Source organism: Thamnophis elegans, chromosome 8, assembly GCF_009769535.1.
Source record: "Thamnophis elegans isolate rThaEle1 chromosome 8, rThaEle1.pri, whole genome shotgun sequence".
NCBI classification, from domain to species: domain Eukaryota; kingdom Metazoa; phylum Chordata; class Lepidosauria; order Squamata; family Colubridae; genus Thamnophis; species Thamnophis elegans.
Window position 1 is genome coordinate 6826906 of NC_045548.1, and position 12818 is coordinate 6839723.

At 36.4% G+C, this 12818-nt stretch overlaps 1 protein-coding gene across 2 annotated transcripts in view; it reads right to left on the minus strand.

Moving 5' to 3' along the window:
- Nucleotides 1-246: 246 nt before the first annotated feature.
- The window catches only part of SLC35B3 (solute carrier family 35 member B3), a 28059-nt gene continuing 15487 nt past the window's right edge, over nt 247-12818 (minus strand). The window contains exons 5-10 of one of the 2 annotated variants that reach the window (XM_032222924.1): nt 11529-11636; nt 10122-10219; nt 6554-6646; nt 5955-6066; nt 4296-4365; nt 247-1305 (exon numbers count right to left, since the gene is read on the minus strand). In XM_032222924.1, the coding sequence (XP_032078815.1) occupies nt 1155-1305; nt 4296-4365; nt 5955-6066; nt 6554-6646; nt 10122-10219; nt 11529-11636 (632 nt within the window). In that variant the 3' untranslated portion in view covers nt 247-1154. The other variant, XM_032222926.1, reaches the window with a different exon arrangement.

Here is a 12818-nt window from a genome sequence, read left to right on the forward strand (position 1 = left end):
AAGCAACAGCGTTGTGTGGAATGACGTACGTTTGCTGGCTAATCAAAACTTTTCTGAATACTTGTTCATTAAGTGGGGATGTGAATAAAATGAGAAATGTATTTTTTTTTCCAAGCTCAGAACCGAATAATCCTCCTTAAAACATTCCATTACAATGTTCAATCAGAACAAAACCGAAATATTTAAATTTTGCTTTGAGCTCAGAATGTTCGATATTGTCTATTTTGAAGTCAGAACAATTTGTTAGAAGGTTGTGCAAGGTTTTATTTTATGATCAGAATATTTGTCATATGACAATTCAAAGTAGCCAAGTTTTTTGTTCTAAGGCTGGATCAATTTTGCATTGTCTTAATCTTGAAAGAGACGTCTCAGCATGCTTCAGTTTTATTTCAAGCTTGGAACACTTAAATGGCTGTTTTCAGCTCAGAACATTTGTGCAGACCAAATTGTTAACATTAGTTGAAAGATAATTTCATAAAAGAATCAGTTATGTGATAGGAAATGCATAGACAGAAAATTGCTCTCTCATAAAAAGCCCTTATGGGGAGTTCTAGTTTTTTCTCAGAAATCCAGAGTGCTAAAACAATGAGAACAAAGGTTTTAAAAACAATCTGGGATAGATTTTATTATTTTTAAAAAAGGAGAAAAAAAAAACGGCATAATGATCTCAACTTTGGAGGTTTAAATTTTCACTTTTTATCGATCAAGTTTTGATTTGCATCAATTAAGACATTACATTTAAATAAACACATTCCAAACAATAAAACAAGGTCCATTGATTTCAGCCACCGCCAAAGCACCTTTTATACAATTAAAATGCCCAAATTAACCACGTAACTCACTCTCCCAAGTGTTCCGTTCAGGGAGAGACAATTTCGATAGCAGCTTCCCCAAGAATTATTATTTTGCCATGTTCCGTGTCCCAATGACCTCATTCAACCAATCCCTTCCAGGAAGGGAATCCAAGTGCTTAAACGAAGTTTTGCAGACAAGCTGACATCAGTCTTCTGCTAGTAGACAAAAGAGCCTTCAATGCCTTTGGTTGTGTTTTTTTTTTAAACATCCTTCACTTTGGAAAATGATTCGGCTGCAGACTATTGCAAGGAAAGAAGAGAAGCAAAAAGTCTAATGCCAACATATGGCACAAGCCAGTTCTATACTGTTTGGGATAACGTCCTTGTTTTTCTGTCTTCCAGAGATTTATTCCAGAGACGGCACAGTGAAGGCAATCTGATTTTATCCATATTCTTGCTGTAAACATTGAGAAATATGCCAAGGATAACTAATAAACCTGACCACACGTATCTAAGAGGGGTGGGTGAAAGAAAAAAATAATCACATTAGCAACTGTACACGTAATAGTCCAGTTATGTTAAAATTCATACAGGAAGCAAAGCAGACGCTGTAGAGTTGAAATGAGTTATAGAATAAACAGTTCTCGACTTACCATAATTCATTTAGTAACCGTTCAAAGTTACAACGGCACTGAAAAAAAAGTGACTTATGACCATCCCTGGGGGGCGCGTGATCAAAATGCAGAAGCTTGGCAAACTGACTCCTAAGAGCCGAGGTGGCACAGTGGTTAGGGTGCAGTACTGCAGGCCACTTCAGCTGACTGTTATCTGCAGTTCGGCGGTTCTAATCTCACCGGCTCAAGGTTGACTCAGCCTTCCATCCTTCCGAGGTGGGTGAAATGAGGACCTGGACTGTGGGGGCGATATGCTGACTCTGTAAATCGCTTAGAGAGGGCTGAAAGCCCTATGAAGCGGTATATAAGTCTAACTGCTATTGCTATTGCTATTATGATGGCGGCAGTGTCCCCGGGTCACATGATTCTCTTTTGCGGCCTTCTGATAACCAATGAGGAAGCCAGATTCACTTCACAAACATGTCACTAACTTAACAACTTCAATGTTTCACTTAACAACTGTGGCAGGAAATGTAAACTGGAGCAAAATTCACTTAATGTCTCGCTCAACAACAGAAATACTGGGCTCAGTTGTGATAGTAAGTTGAGGACTACTTGCATTTATTTTATGTATTATAAAAATAATAGCTTATATGCTTTCATTTTTTTTCCCTTTGCTTCTTTATAACAAAAATTATTTCTACTGCTTCAAATAAGATTATTTTTATAATGAAACCAAGGTTTCTCAAACTTACTCCCCCCCCCCAATTTATAAGTGAGAGAACATTTGATTCTGATATTTATTTTTAGGGGAATGGGAAAACTTTGTTATCACAATAGCTCAATTGCTAACCTTATGGACGAGTTTCATCAGGAGGAGGGCAGTGTAGTGTGGTCTCTGCCCCAACTTAACACTGATGTTTATATCGCCTATCTGTTCATATGACCCCATGACAGAGATAATTGGTGTTGTGGTCTAAAATTATCTTGATAAATCCAGGTTATCAAAGCTGAGATTCTCATAAAAACAGATAAGCTTTTACGACTAGTTGTTCTACTTCTCTACATTCAGAACGCAGACTGACTTTGGAACTTAACCAGATGATAATGTAGGGCAGAATGACATGCTAAAGGGATTATCCAATAATTTTATTTTCAATATAATGAAATGTAATAGGTTGCTTTTATGTCTGTCTGTCTCCTCTCCTCTCCTCTCTCAAAAATAACTTGGGCCAGAAAATTTCTCTTTTCCTGAAAGTAAAAGCATTTTCTTTGGGCTTGAATGTTCTATCATAAATTAATCATAACACCAATAAATAGAATGATAATGTAGGGCAGAATTACTTCCTGAATTACTGAGACTGATTACAGAAGCAGGTCCGATGATAATAATGAAGATGTAGTAATAGATACTTGTTGTTGGCCATAGTTTGAGAATGACCATCAGAAGATCTAACTAAACCTTATCTTTATTGTTCTGTTAAATAATTCCAACATCACCATCATAAAGGTCTCTAGTGTAACAATGTATATTTACCAATGAACTTACAAGTGCATCCGCATGTAAAGAAAAGAGAGACATATGGCATTCACCTCAAGGAAGACAACCCCGAATTGGATGTTGAGTTATCCCAACCACAAGATAAAAACAGACGGGGGAAAAAAAGCAGATAAACACAAACCATCTTCCTCACCTGAACTACTATGGCTTATCAATTCTAGCCTAAATCAATCCTGGAGATCCAGAGGTGGGTTCCTACCCGTTCGCACCTATTCGGTAGAACTGGTTCGTCAAATCTACCGAACTGGTTAGAAGAGGTTCCACCAGTGGACCCAGAAAGCAGGCCACACCTACAGAAGAGGTTCCAAAGTTTTTTGAAACCCACCACTGGTCCTTGGATATGATTATTCTACACTATCATGCTCATATTTATAAAACTCAGTGCCTCTCTGAAAGGTAAGGATGACTACTGCGTTTGTGGTGCAATCAGAACATTGCGTGTGTTGAAGTTGTTTGAACGCAAACCAAAGATGCCTTTTAAAAAACAAGTTTACATCATATTCTTATGCATGCCAGTGCTGTGTGTGAGGTAATTTAAGGTGGTTCTGACAAGTGTCGTCGGCATCTTCATATCTGGTCACATGAGCGGCAAGCCACTCCCATCTGGTCACATGGGTGACAAGCCACTCCCACAAAGGAGGCCACACCCACAGAGTAGGTTCGAACAATTTTTGAAACCCACCACTGTGGAGATCCCTTTCACCTAACAAATACATGACTCAATGTAGATTCCGAAAAAGGGGGGAAAAAAAATCACAAAAATAAATCAGCATTAATTGAACCAATAAATACTGATTTAAATTAAACAGTTAGTGAATCCTTAACCTGCATCTATCAAGTATTCCTTCTCTCTCACAAACACAAAACCCATCCTACATGCATAAAGAAAGATACACACACAGCCCCTTGTTTTGTTTCATGAGAAACAGAAATGAAAAGGAGAAATAAGCTGAAGATGGAAGTGGGAGAAATTGATTAAAGGGGAAAAAAAGAGAAGTCTTATTTAGGTGTTCTACAAATGGTTAATGTTCACTGGAGAAGGAGCTCCTTCCAGGCTACTCTTTCATTAAACTAATCTTCTGTGCTTTTCAGCAGAAATGTCTACAGCCATTTGTTCAGTTGCCTCGCTGTTTTTCAGTACTTTCCATTTCTGCTCTATTTCTTAGCAAATGTATGAAAACAGGTGAAGGTCTGTGGGTCCACATGTTTAGGATGATCTAGTGCAAATCTCTCATTTATGTTATTTAACTCTATGGTTTTCGTGACGGCGTTGGAATAAAACATATTAAATTTTCACAAAAAATGTGGTAGAAGAGAAATACTTACTGGAATGTGAATGGCTTTGCAAAAAACAAAAAAGAAAGGACAATTGTCATTGCTTTTCTTCCAGTTGTAACTGGAGGGGAAGAAAAACCACAGGAGGACGTTATACATTCATTCCAATCCAACTAAAATACAACTTCTTAAAGAAACACTGTAGAAAATATAAACATGAAGCTTCTTAAATCTTGCATTGCTTCTTTTCAATTACCAATATGCTCTTCTAAACAGTCTGTCCAACGAACATTCTTACTGAAAATTGCTCTAGTGTTCAAGCTTGATGCAATTAGAAGGCATTAGATCAAGGAAGGGAATGTAAAGTAATTACAAATACTGAAGGGCAGTGTCTTGAAAGTAAGTGATTATAACTGGTTATTAAAGTGAAAGCTTTCATCTCAGAATGAAACTTATTTATGGCAACAACCAATTTCATTAATTGGTAGAAGATAATGCATTGGACCAGTGGGGATCAGACAAGGGAGTTGGTCCTGGATGTGCGGCAATGGAGAGCTAATAGGCGTAAGGAACAGTTACTCAGTTACAGGAAATAATTGCACTCAGTTGGTGGCAATTAGGCTCCTCTCAAGACTATAAAAGGAATGATTGTGAACACACTCGTTGCAGGAATCAACGTATTTACTAGAGCTGGAGAGGCTAGCTTGGCAGGCTGGATTGCTGCCAAGGTTAGTCTGTATGTGTATGTATGTATGTATGCATGCATGCACGCACGCGCACGCACACACGCACGCACACACACACACACATATATAGATAATTCTTTTCTACAGCTCATTATGGAATTTCATGAATCTCTTACATGAATTTGAATTTACATTGATTTTTCCCCATTAACCTCTATATCAAAATGAAAACATTACATTTTAATCTGCACTCTCACCACCTGAATTTAAGAGATAAGGGAAAGAAGAAGGGGATGGAGACAAGGAAGGAAGGAAGTAGAGAAGGAAGGGAGGGAGAAAGGAAAAGAAAGAGAAAACAAGGTGGTGTCTTAACAAGTGCGAAGGATGGTAAACAAAGCATTCTAAACTATACCTTATAACCTTCCAAATGGGATAATAATAATATAAGAATGGCAAAGAAAAAGAATAATTATGTGAATGTATATCTATAATCTGTATGTAAGAGAAAAAATGACAGTAAAAATATATAGCATAATATAGGTAAATAATATCTGGTCATAAGTAGCTAAGTTTAAATAAAGAAATGTACATACAAATGGATAACGAATAAGGAGATTATGAATGAAAGATAGAAATGTATAGTAGGGAAAACACTAACTGCAAAGAAACCGATTCGGAACTGCTGTATGATATACGATGGAACTTATTGTTCCTATGTTGTTTTTAAGTTATGTGTTTGTTTTTGTTGATGTGCTTATGTGTTTAAAATTAAAAAAAAATTATCAGGAAAAAAAATAACAAAACGAAAACATTGCATGCTTTTAATCTGCACTCTCACCACCTGAATTTTAAAAAATTCCAGAATAAAGGAATAGGCATCAGAGCATACGTAGAGTGCTCTGCATCTGTAGTAGAAGACCTTTTACAACCTACTTTAAACATCTAGAAATTGCAGTGTTTACAGATTTCATCCAAACATGGAGTCTGATTCAATTCTCCCGTAAATGTATAAACTCAGTAATACCTGTTACAGCTAAAAGAGCTCCGAAGATTTTAATCAAAGCCAAGACAAAAGAGATTCCAAAATAGCCAGTCAAGGAGAATAAGAATGCATAGCCGTAAGTTTGAACTGGGCGCTGCAAAAAAACAATAATAACATTATTAGTAAAATGCTAAACAAACCCTGAGGTATTGAAAATGAAATAAATGTCTTTAATATGCTGCCTGAACTAAAGTAAAAGTGCTTAAAGCTTTCAAAGTTTGTATTTAATTTTTGATGAATAATGGATAAAGCAATAATTAAATTATAAACATTCCCTGACATTTCAAAGAATACAAAGTAATTTTGATGAGGGTGATTACATGTAAAGAGTTTTCAAGCTTTGTTGTATTACTGTACAATGCCAAATGTGCCTACTGAGAAATAATTCCCAGTTGGGTTGAAGGGAATTATCTTTCAGCCTTAATGAATAATACAATTTATTTTTCTTATTTTTTATATATAAACCACACAAATGGGAAAAAAAAAATTCAACAGTTCATCCAATAAGTACTCCAACGACACATAAATGCAAAGTTTACGTTTACCAATAATGAAAATTTTAATAGGATCAACACATTTACCTTCGAACAAAATGTGACTGCAGGAGTAAGGCCAGCAGTGCATGTCAGTCCCAATAAAATGTACACGAAACCTATTGAATAGGAATACAAAACCTGGAATAATTACAAAAAAACAAATTATTTAAACTTCTGTTGTTTTAAATATGCCACACATTTGCTCTGTGGATTTTCAGACAATCTCTTTAGGTAGTACAATATTTTTTTTTACCCATTTTTCAAACTAGATGAAAGCAAAGTTCTGGCACAATTACGCTGGATGTTTCTGAATAATTTAAACTTGCTCACGCAATTAGCACACAGTATTTTAAGTGATCTGCATTTCACATAACTAGGATATACTTTGGCAGTTAGCAAATGAGATAAATAAGATCAGCCTTGGGAAAATTATCCAATGGGTGTCATACATTGCCCCAAAGAGCCAGTTCTACAGGCTAGAAACCAGGAGATTGTGATGTGTAGCTTTAAGTGTGAAAGCCAGATGACTGACTTGGGGCTATTCACTTTCTCTCAGCCCACAAAATCAGGCTTGAGTGACACGCTTGTCACTAAACCCCTGTCGCAATGGATCAATATTTAGTTGATCTGAAAAAAGTGGGCCCTGAACTTCTGGGGAAAATGCTAGGGGAAAAAAAAGATATGTATTATATTATATATATAAATATATAAATTATATATATATGATATATATATGATATATATTATATTATTATATAAATAAATAAATAAATAAATAAATAAATAAATAAATAAATAAATAAATAAATAAATGTATGTTTTGGTACTAGAGATTTTCTGGTTTGGTTCTGAAAAATATTGAACTCTTATTTTCAAAGGACTTACATTTTATCCCAACATTTTCACTACACCAGAAGACTTGCGATATTCCAAAATGCTAAATGCAAAAAGTAGCATTGAGGCATTTCATCCTTTACTGGTATATTAATTATATTATATTATATTATATTATATTATATTATATTATATTATATTATATTATATTATATTATATTATATTATATTATATTATATTATATTATATTATATTATATTATTATATTATATTATATTATATTATATTATATTATATTATATTATATTATTATATTATATTATATTATATTATATTATATTATATTATTATATTATTATATTATTATATTATATTCAGGTTCATTGGCTGCCATTTTTCTCCCGAGACAGCTAATTTTTGAACATGTGTTATCTGAATTGGGCAAGAAGTCTAGGAGCAAAAGTTTGAACTATGGACATTCCATGGATAATAAAATTTGGCTTTCAGTACAGTAAACTGGTGAAAAACGGTAATCTGTAATCCTTGCTATACACAGCACATTATGAGAAATAAAAGTTAGATATGTGTTGTGGCCCAGCAGGAGCCGTTGGAGCTGCCACCAGACTCCGACAGCAAGGGGCCCTATGAGTCGTCTCTGGAGGATGTGGAGGACCCTGGACAGGGTTCCGACTCCGAGCAGGATGCAGAGAGGCTAGCTGGCCACCAGGAGGCGCCTGAGCCTTGGACCAGTGGGGAGGAGACAAGGGAGAGTGAGCCGGACGCCAGCAATGAGTTGTTCCTGGATGCACGGCAACGAAGAGCTAATAGGCGTCAGGAACAGTTGCGCAGTTATAGGAGGTAATTGCACTTAGCTGGTGGTCATTAGGCTCCTCTCCAGACTATAAAAAGACTGCTTGTGCACACGCCCCTCTTGCAGAAGTCTACGCAGGAATGAATGTTGGAGAACATTGTTATGAGCTTGGCAGGCTGGATTGCTGCCAAGCCTTACCTGTGTTTATTGCTGCCCAAGCTTGTCTGTGCCAGTTTGCTGTCAAGGACCTGTCTGTCTGTTAATTAAATGCTGTAACTTATTTTTGGCTCGGAGTGTGTGTTGGTGTACGACGAGGGGGGTCAGAACAGATATGCTTAAGACCATTGATTTCAGTGAAACTCATTCTTAAATCTCCATCAAAACCAATGGATGCTTAAATCTTTACTTATTACCTTACTCAATACTTACTGGTTTCGGTAGTACATTAATAAAATGTGTTTTATCTCCTGTTCAAACTCTTACAAAATATGCCATTTTCATTTAAAAAAAAAAGAGCTGTATCACTAGATTCACAATATTAAAGGACACATTCTTTTCAGTCCAGAGACAGAACGTCAGAAAACTGATAGGTGCCTGACTAAATACATTGAAAGGAAAATCTGACATTACTGAATATCTAATATATATTAAAATATTAAATTCAAACACTTTATATGGAAGATTAATGTTAATGTGAACTTAGTGATTAGACATCAATGATTGAGAAACTGAATTAGAATTATGTACGAAAGTTATTTTTAACTAGCCTGACCATATTTTGAATAGACAGATCTAGTTTCAGAATATGGATTTATCAGGGATCAAAATGTCCAATAAAAGGTACTGAAACTGAGCTGTGCTAATGTGACCACTATCCTTCAATACTATTTATAAATTTAAAACTACAATCTGGCTAATTATAAGTGACAGTAGTCAATGATCAAACATCTTGCAACATCTCGAATGTTTAAAACAGGTTCTTCCTTTTTTCTGTTCACCAGATTTAAAAATAAAGAAAACAGATTTAAAAACAGCACTCCAGATGTGGGTTCCTACCAGTTCGCACCTATTCGGTAAAACTGGTTCGTCAAATCTACCGAACCGGTTAGAAGAGGTTCCACCAACTGACCCGGAAAGCAGGCCACACCTACAGAAGAGGTTCCAAATTTTTTTTGAAACTCACCACTGGTCCTTGGATATGATTATTCTACACTATCATGCTCATATTTATAAAACTCAGTGAACCTCTGTGAAAGGCAAGGATGACTACTGCGTTTGTGGTGCAATCAGAACATTGCGTGTGTTGAAGTTGTTTTAACGCAAACCAAAGATGCCTTTTAAAAAACAAGTTTACATCCTATTCTTATGCATGCCAGTGCTGTGTGTGAGGTAATTTAAGGGGGTTCTGACAAGTGTCGTCGGCATCTTCATATCCGGTCACATGGGCGGCAAGCCACTCCCATCCGGTCACATGGGTGGCAAGCCACTCCCACAAAGGAGGCCACACCCACAGAGTAGGTTCGAACAATTTTTGAAACCCACTACTGCAGAACTCCAATATATTAATCTATGTCAGCTATTGAGAGCTATTGCTACAGTTAATGTAGTAAAAATGTAAACAACTCTGTAGCGGCGGCCTTCTTTCTAACTGAAGGATAATAAAAAGAGGCTAATGAATGCATAACATACTATCAATATACATAATCCATGTAGAATAGCTGAATGTTTGAAAAGCTGCTTGATCCATTTTTATGAAAAAGATTTTAAAAACTTCTAAGAAAAGATTTTTTTAAATCATTCTTTTAGATCAGAGCAACAGAATATAAATCATATAGCTAGTAATATCTCCCCTAACATTTTTCACCTGAATTTTTAAGGACATGATTTCAAATAAGAGACCTACAGTTCAACTCTATATTTTTCAATCAATTAAATGACATTAGAAAAATATATATATGAGGTTTTACCATTTCAGAATTTGAGCCACTGTGCAACTTCATTGCTTTCTCCTGCACGTTTCCTATAACTGCGTCTGCGCAGAGGGCAAGGGATATAAGGACCACTCCTTCAAATAATCAGAAAAATAAAAACAGGTATAATGAGAATATATTTAAAGAACAGACATACATAGCCAACAACTGAAATTTTAAAAAATATACATATTTATGAAAATGTCTAGAATATAACAACTTTGTAATAGTAAGAAAATCTTAACAGTCCAATAACAGAGATCAATATTCACTTTTTAGAAATATATAGAATTTATTTTCGGTTGCGGGGAGAAGAAAATTAAGCTAATACTTAAAGATTTCAAAGTAGTCGGTTATGAATTGATCGGAGAACTAGCAAAAACTTCGAGGAAAAATAGGAAATTTAAGATTGTCTGTTTAGCATGAAATGATGATATTTCAGTTTTTTTCTTTGTAATAAATGTATAGACATTGCTAAAATTCTGCCTTCACTTTGTCATTCTGGGGTACTGAGTGTAGATTAATGTGAAAAAAAAAATCCCACAACTGTAGAATCAGGCTGCAACGTAACAAAATTAACAAAAGTGAAGGGGGGTCTGAATACTTTCCAAATGCACTGTAAATGTTTAAATTCAAATACCAAGTTAATGAAAAAGGGAGTAATATGATATCCAAAATGTAATATTTAAATTGTGTGTACTTCAGGCTTTTCAATTATGCCTTCAATTATGCCTACTTGAGAGACCGCCTGCTGCCAATTACCTCCCAAAGACCCATTAGATCACACAGGGTCGGCCTCCTCCGGGTTCCGTCTACCAGCCAATATCATCTGGCCACTACCCGGGGGAGGGCCTTCTCTGTGGCAGCTCCGGCCCTTTGGAACGAACTCCCCGCAGAGATTCGGACCCTCACCTCTCTCCAGGCCTTCCGAAAAGCCGTTAAAACCTGGCTGTGTCGGCAGGCCTGGGGTCGATGAGTTTCCCTTCCCCTCTCGAATCGTGTGGCTGTTGGTTGTTTTTTAAATGCCCTCTACTTTTGTAGCTTTTGTGTTTTTCCCTTCCCTTCCTTCGGGTTTGTGCGCCGCCCTGAGTCCCGTAGGGAATAGGGCGGCATATAAATAAAATGAAACTCAAACTCAAACTTTAAGGTGATACTGTCATGTGATACAAGGTGTATGTGTGATGTGTGTGTATGTGGCACCTGGAATATTTCCTGGGTCAATATCAAGATAATTAGACCTCGATAATTCTATTTTGTGTAACTTCCCATCTCCCTACAGGAATTCAAGCAGAAGAATCCGAATTCAACCAGGCAATAGTTTCACTTTATCTATATGTTCACTTATGTAAACAATGTGTATTTCCAAGTTTAAAAAAGAATAAAATTCCAAAACATAAAAGTTACCTGTTAAGTTGAAATTTGGTGCAACTGTGCTATCGGCTAGCGTAAACCATATTAAGCCCAAGCTCATACATACTGCAGCAGAAACATCTACAATATTATAACGTTTCCCTGTATTGTTAAAAAAAAGGGGTGGGGGGGGGGAGAAAAAGCAATGTTGATACTGTCTCAGTCAGACTACTTTTAGCCCATTCATATGATGCTACATTATCAATATTCTTTTTATGTGGATTATTTCCACACTGCACAATATTCTCTCTCGCTTGCTCCTTGCCTCTACATACATTCCTGCATACAAAAATTCATACCTACAGTGCAGTAGTTATCAGTGAGGTAGCCATATATTACGTGACCCGACAAAAGCGCGAACGTCATAAGCGCGCCGACAAAACCGCGGCGCTAAAACCGCGATGTCAAAAGCGCGTCGACAACAGCGCGCCGACAGAAGCGCGATTTAAGTTAAGGTAAGGTTTAGGGTTAGGTTTAGGTTACAGTGCGCTTCTGTCGTCGCGCTGTTGTCGGCGCGCTTCAGGGCTCATTCGTCGCTCCTTCGTCGCGCGGTTTTGTCGTCGCGGTTTAGTCAGGCGCGCTTTTGTGGTTCGCGCATTTGTGGTGGAACCATATATTATACTTGCACATTAAAACGAACAGTGAACTTTGTGGCATTTAAAAACCCATTCATTACCATATACATTTTCAAAAATCTTTTGCAGTAATGTGGTATATTTATATATAATGACAACAGGCGAAACACTGTTTTTTTGCAAACTGGTGCAACTCTCTTCTGAAAGCTTACTGTTACTTTTACTTTCAACACTGTTTTGTTATTACATATATTTACCGATACTGTGTCAACATCCTGACACAAAATCACAACAGAGAGCTTATGTCCATTCTCTGCCTGGCTTATATTGCCATTTGCACGCCGTCTAAACCCTTCTATCATAAGCGTGGTTAAATGGTACACTTCATCATGTTTTTGAGTTGGTTTAGGTATCTCAAAAAGACATTAAGTCTGAAATTTAAGTAGCAAAGAGGATTTCAGCCTTGAAATCATTTTAACATTTGACTTCAAATTTAATTGTTGTCACTTAATCCACCTATTACTGTTCCGTGGTTAATCCAGCTAAATAACGTTACTGCAAATTTCAGAAGCAGAACTGGCTGCTTAAAAACATTCTAAGATTGGAGTTCTTAGAGGAGTTCAAAGGATAATTTCCACAAAAATACACCAGGATCTCTCCAAAGGCTATTATAGTGAAGCAAAAAGGGAAAACACCCGCTAGACTTGAT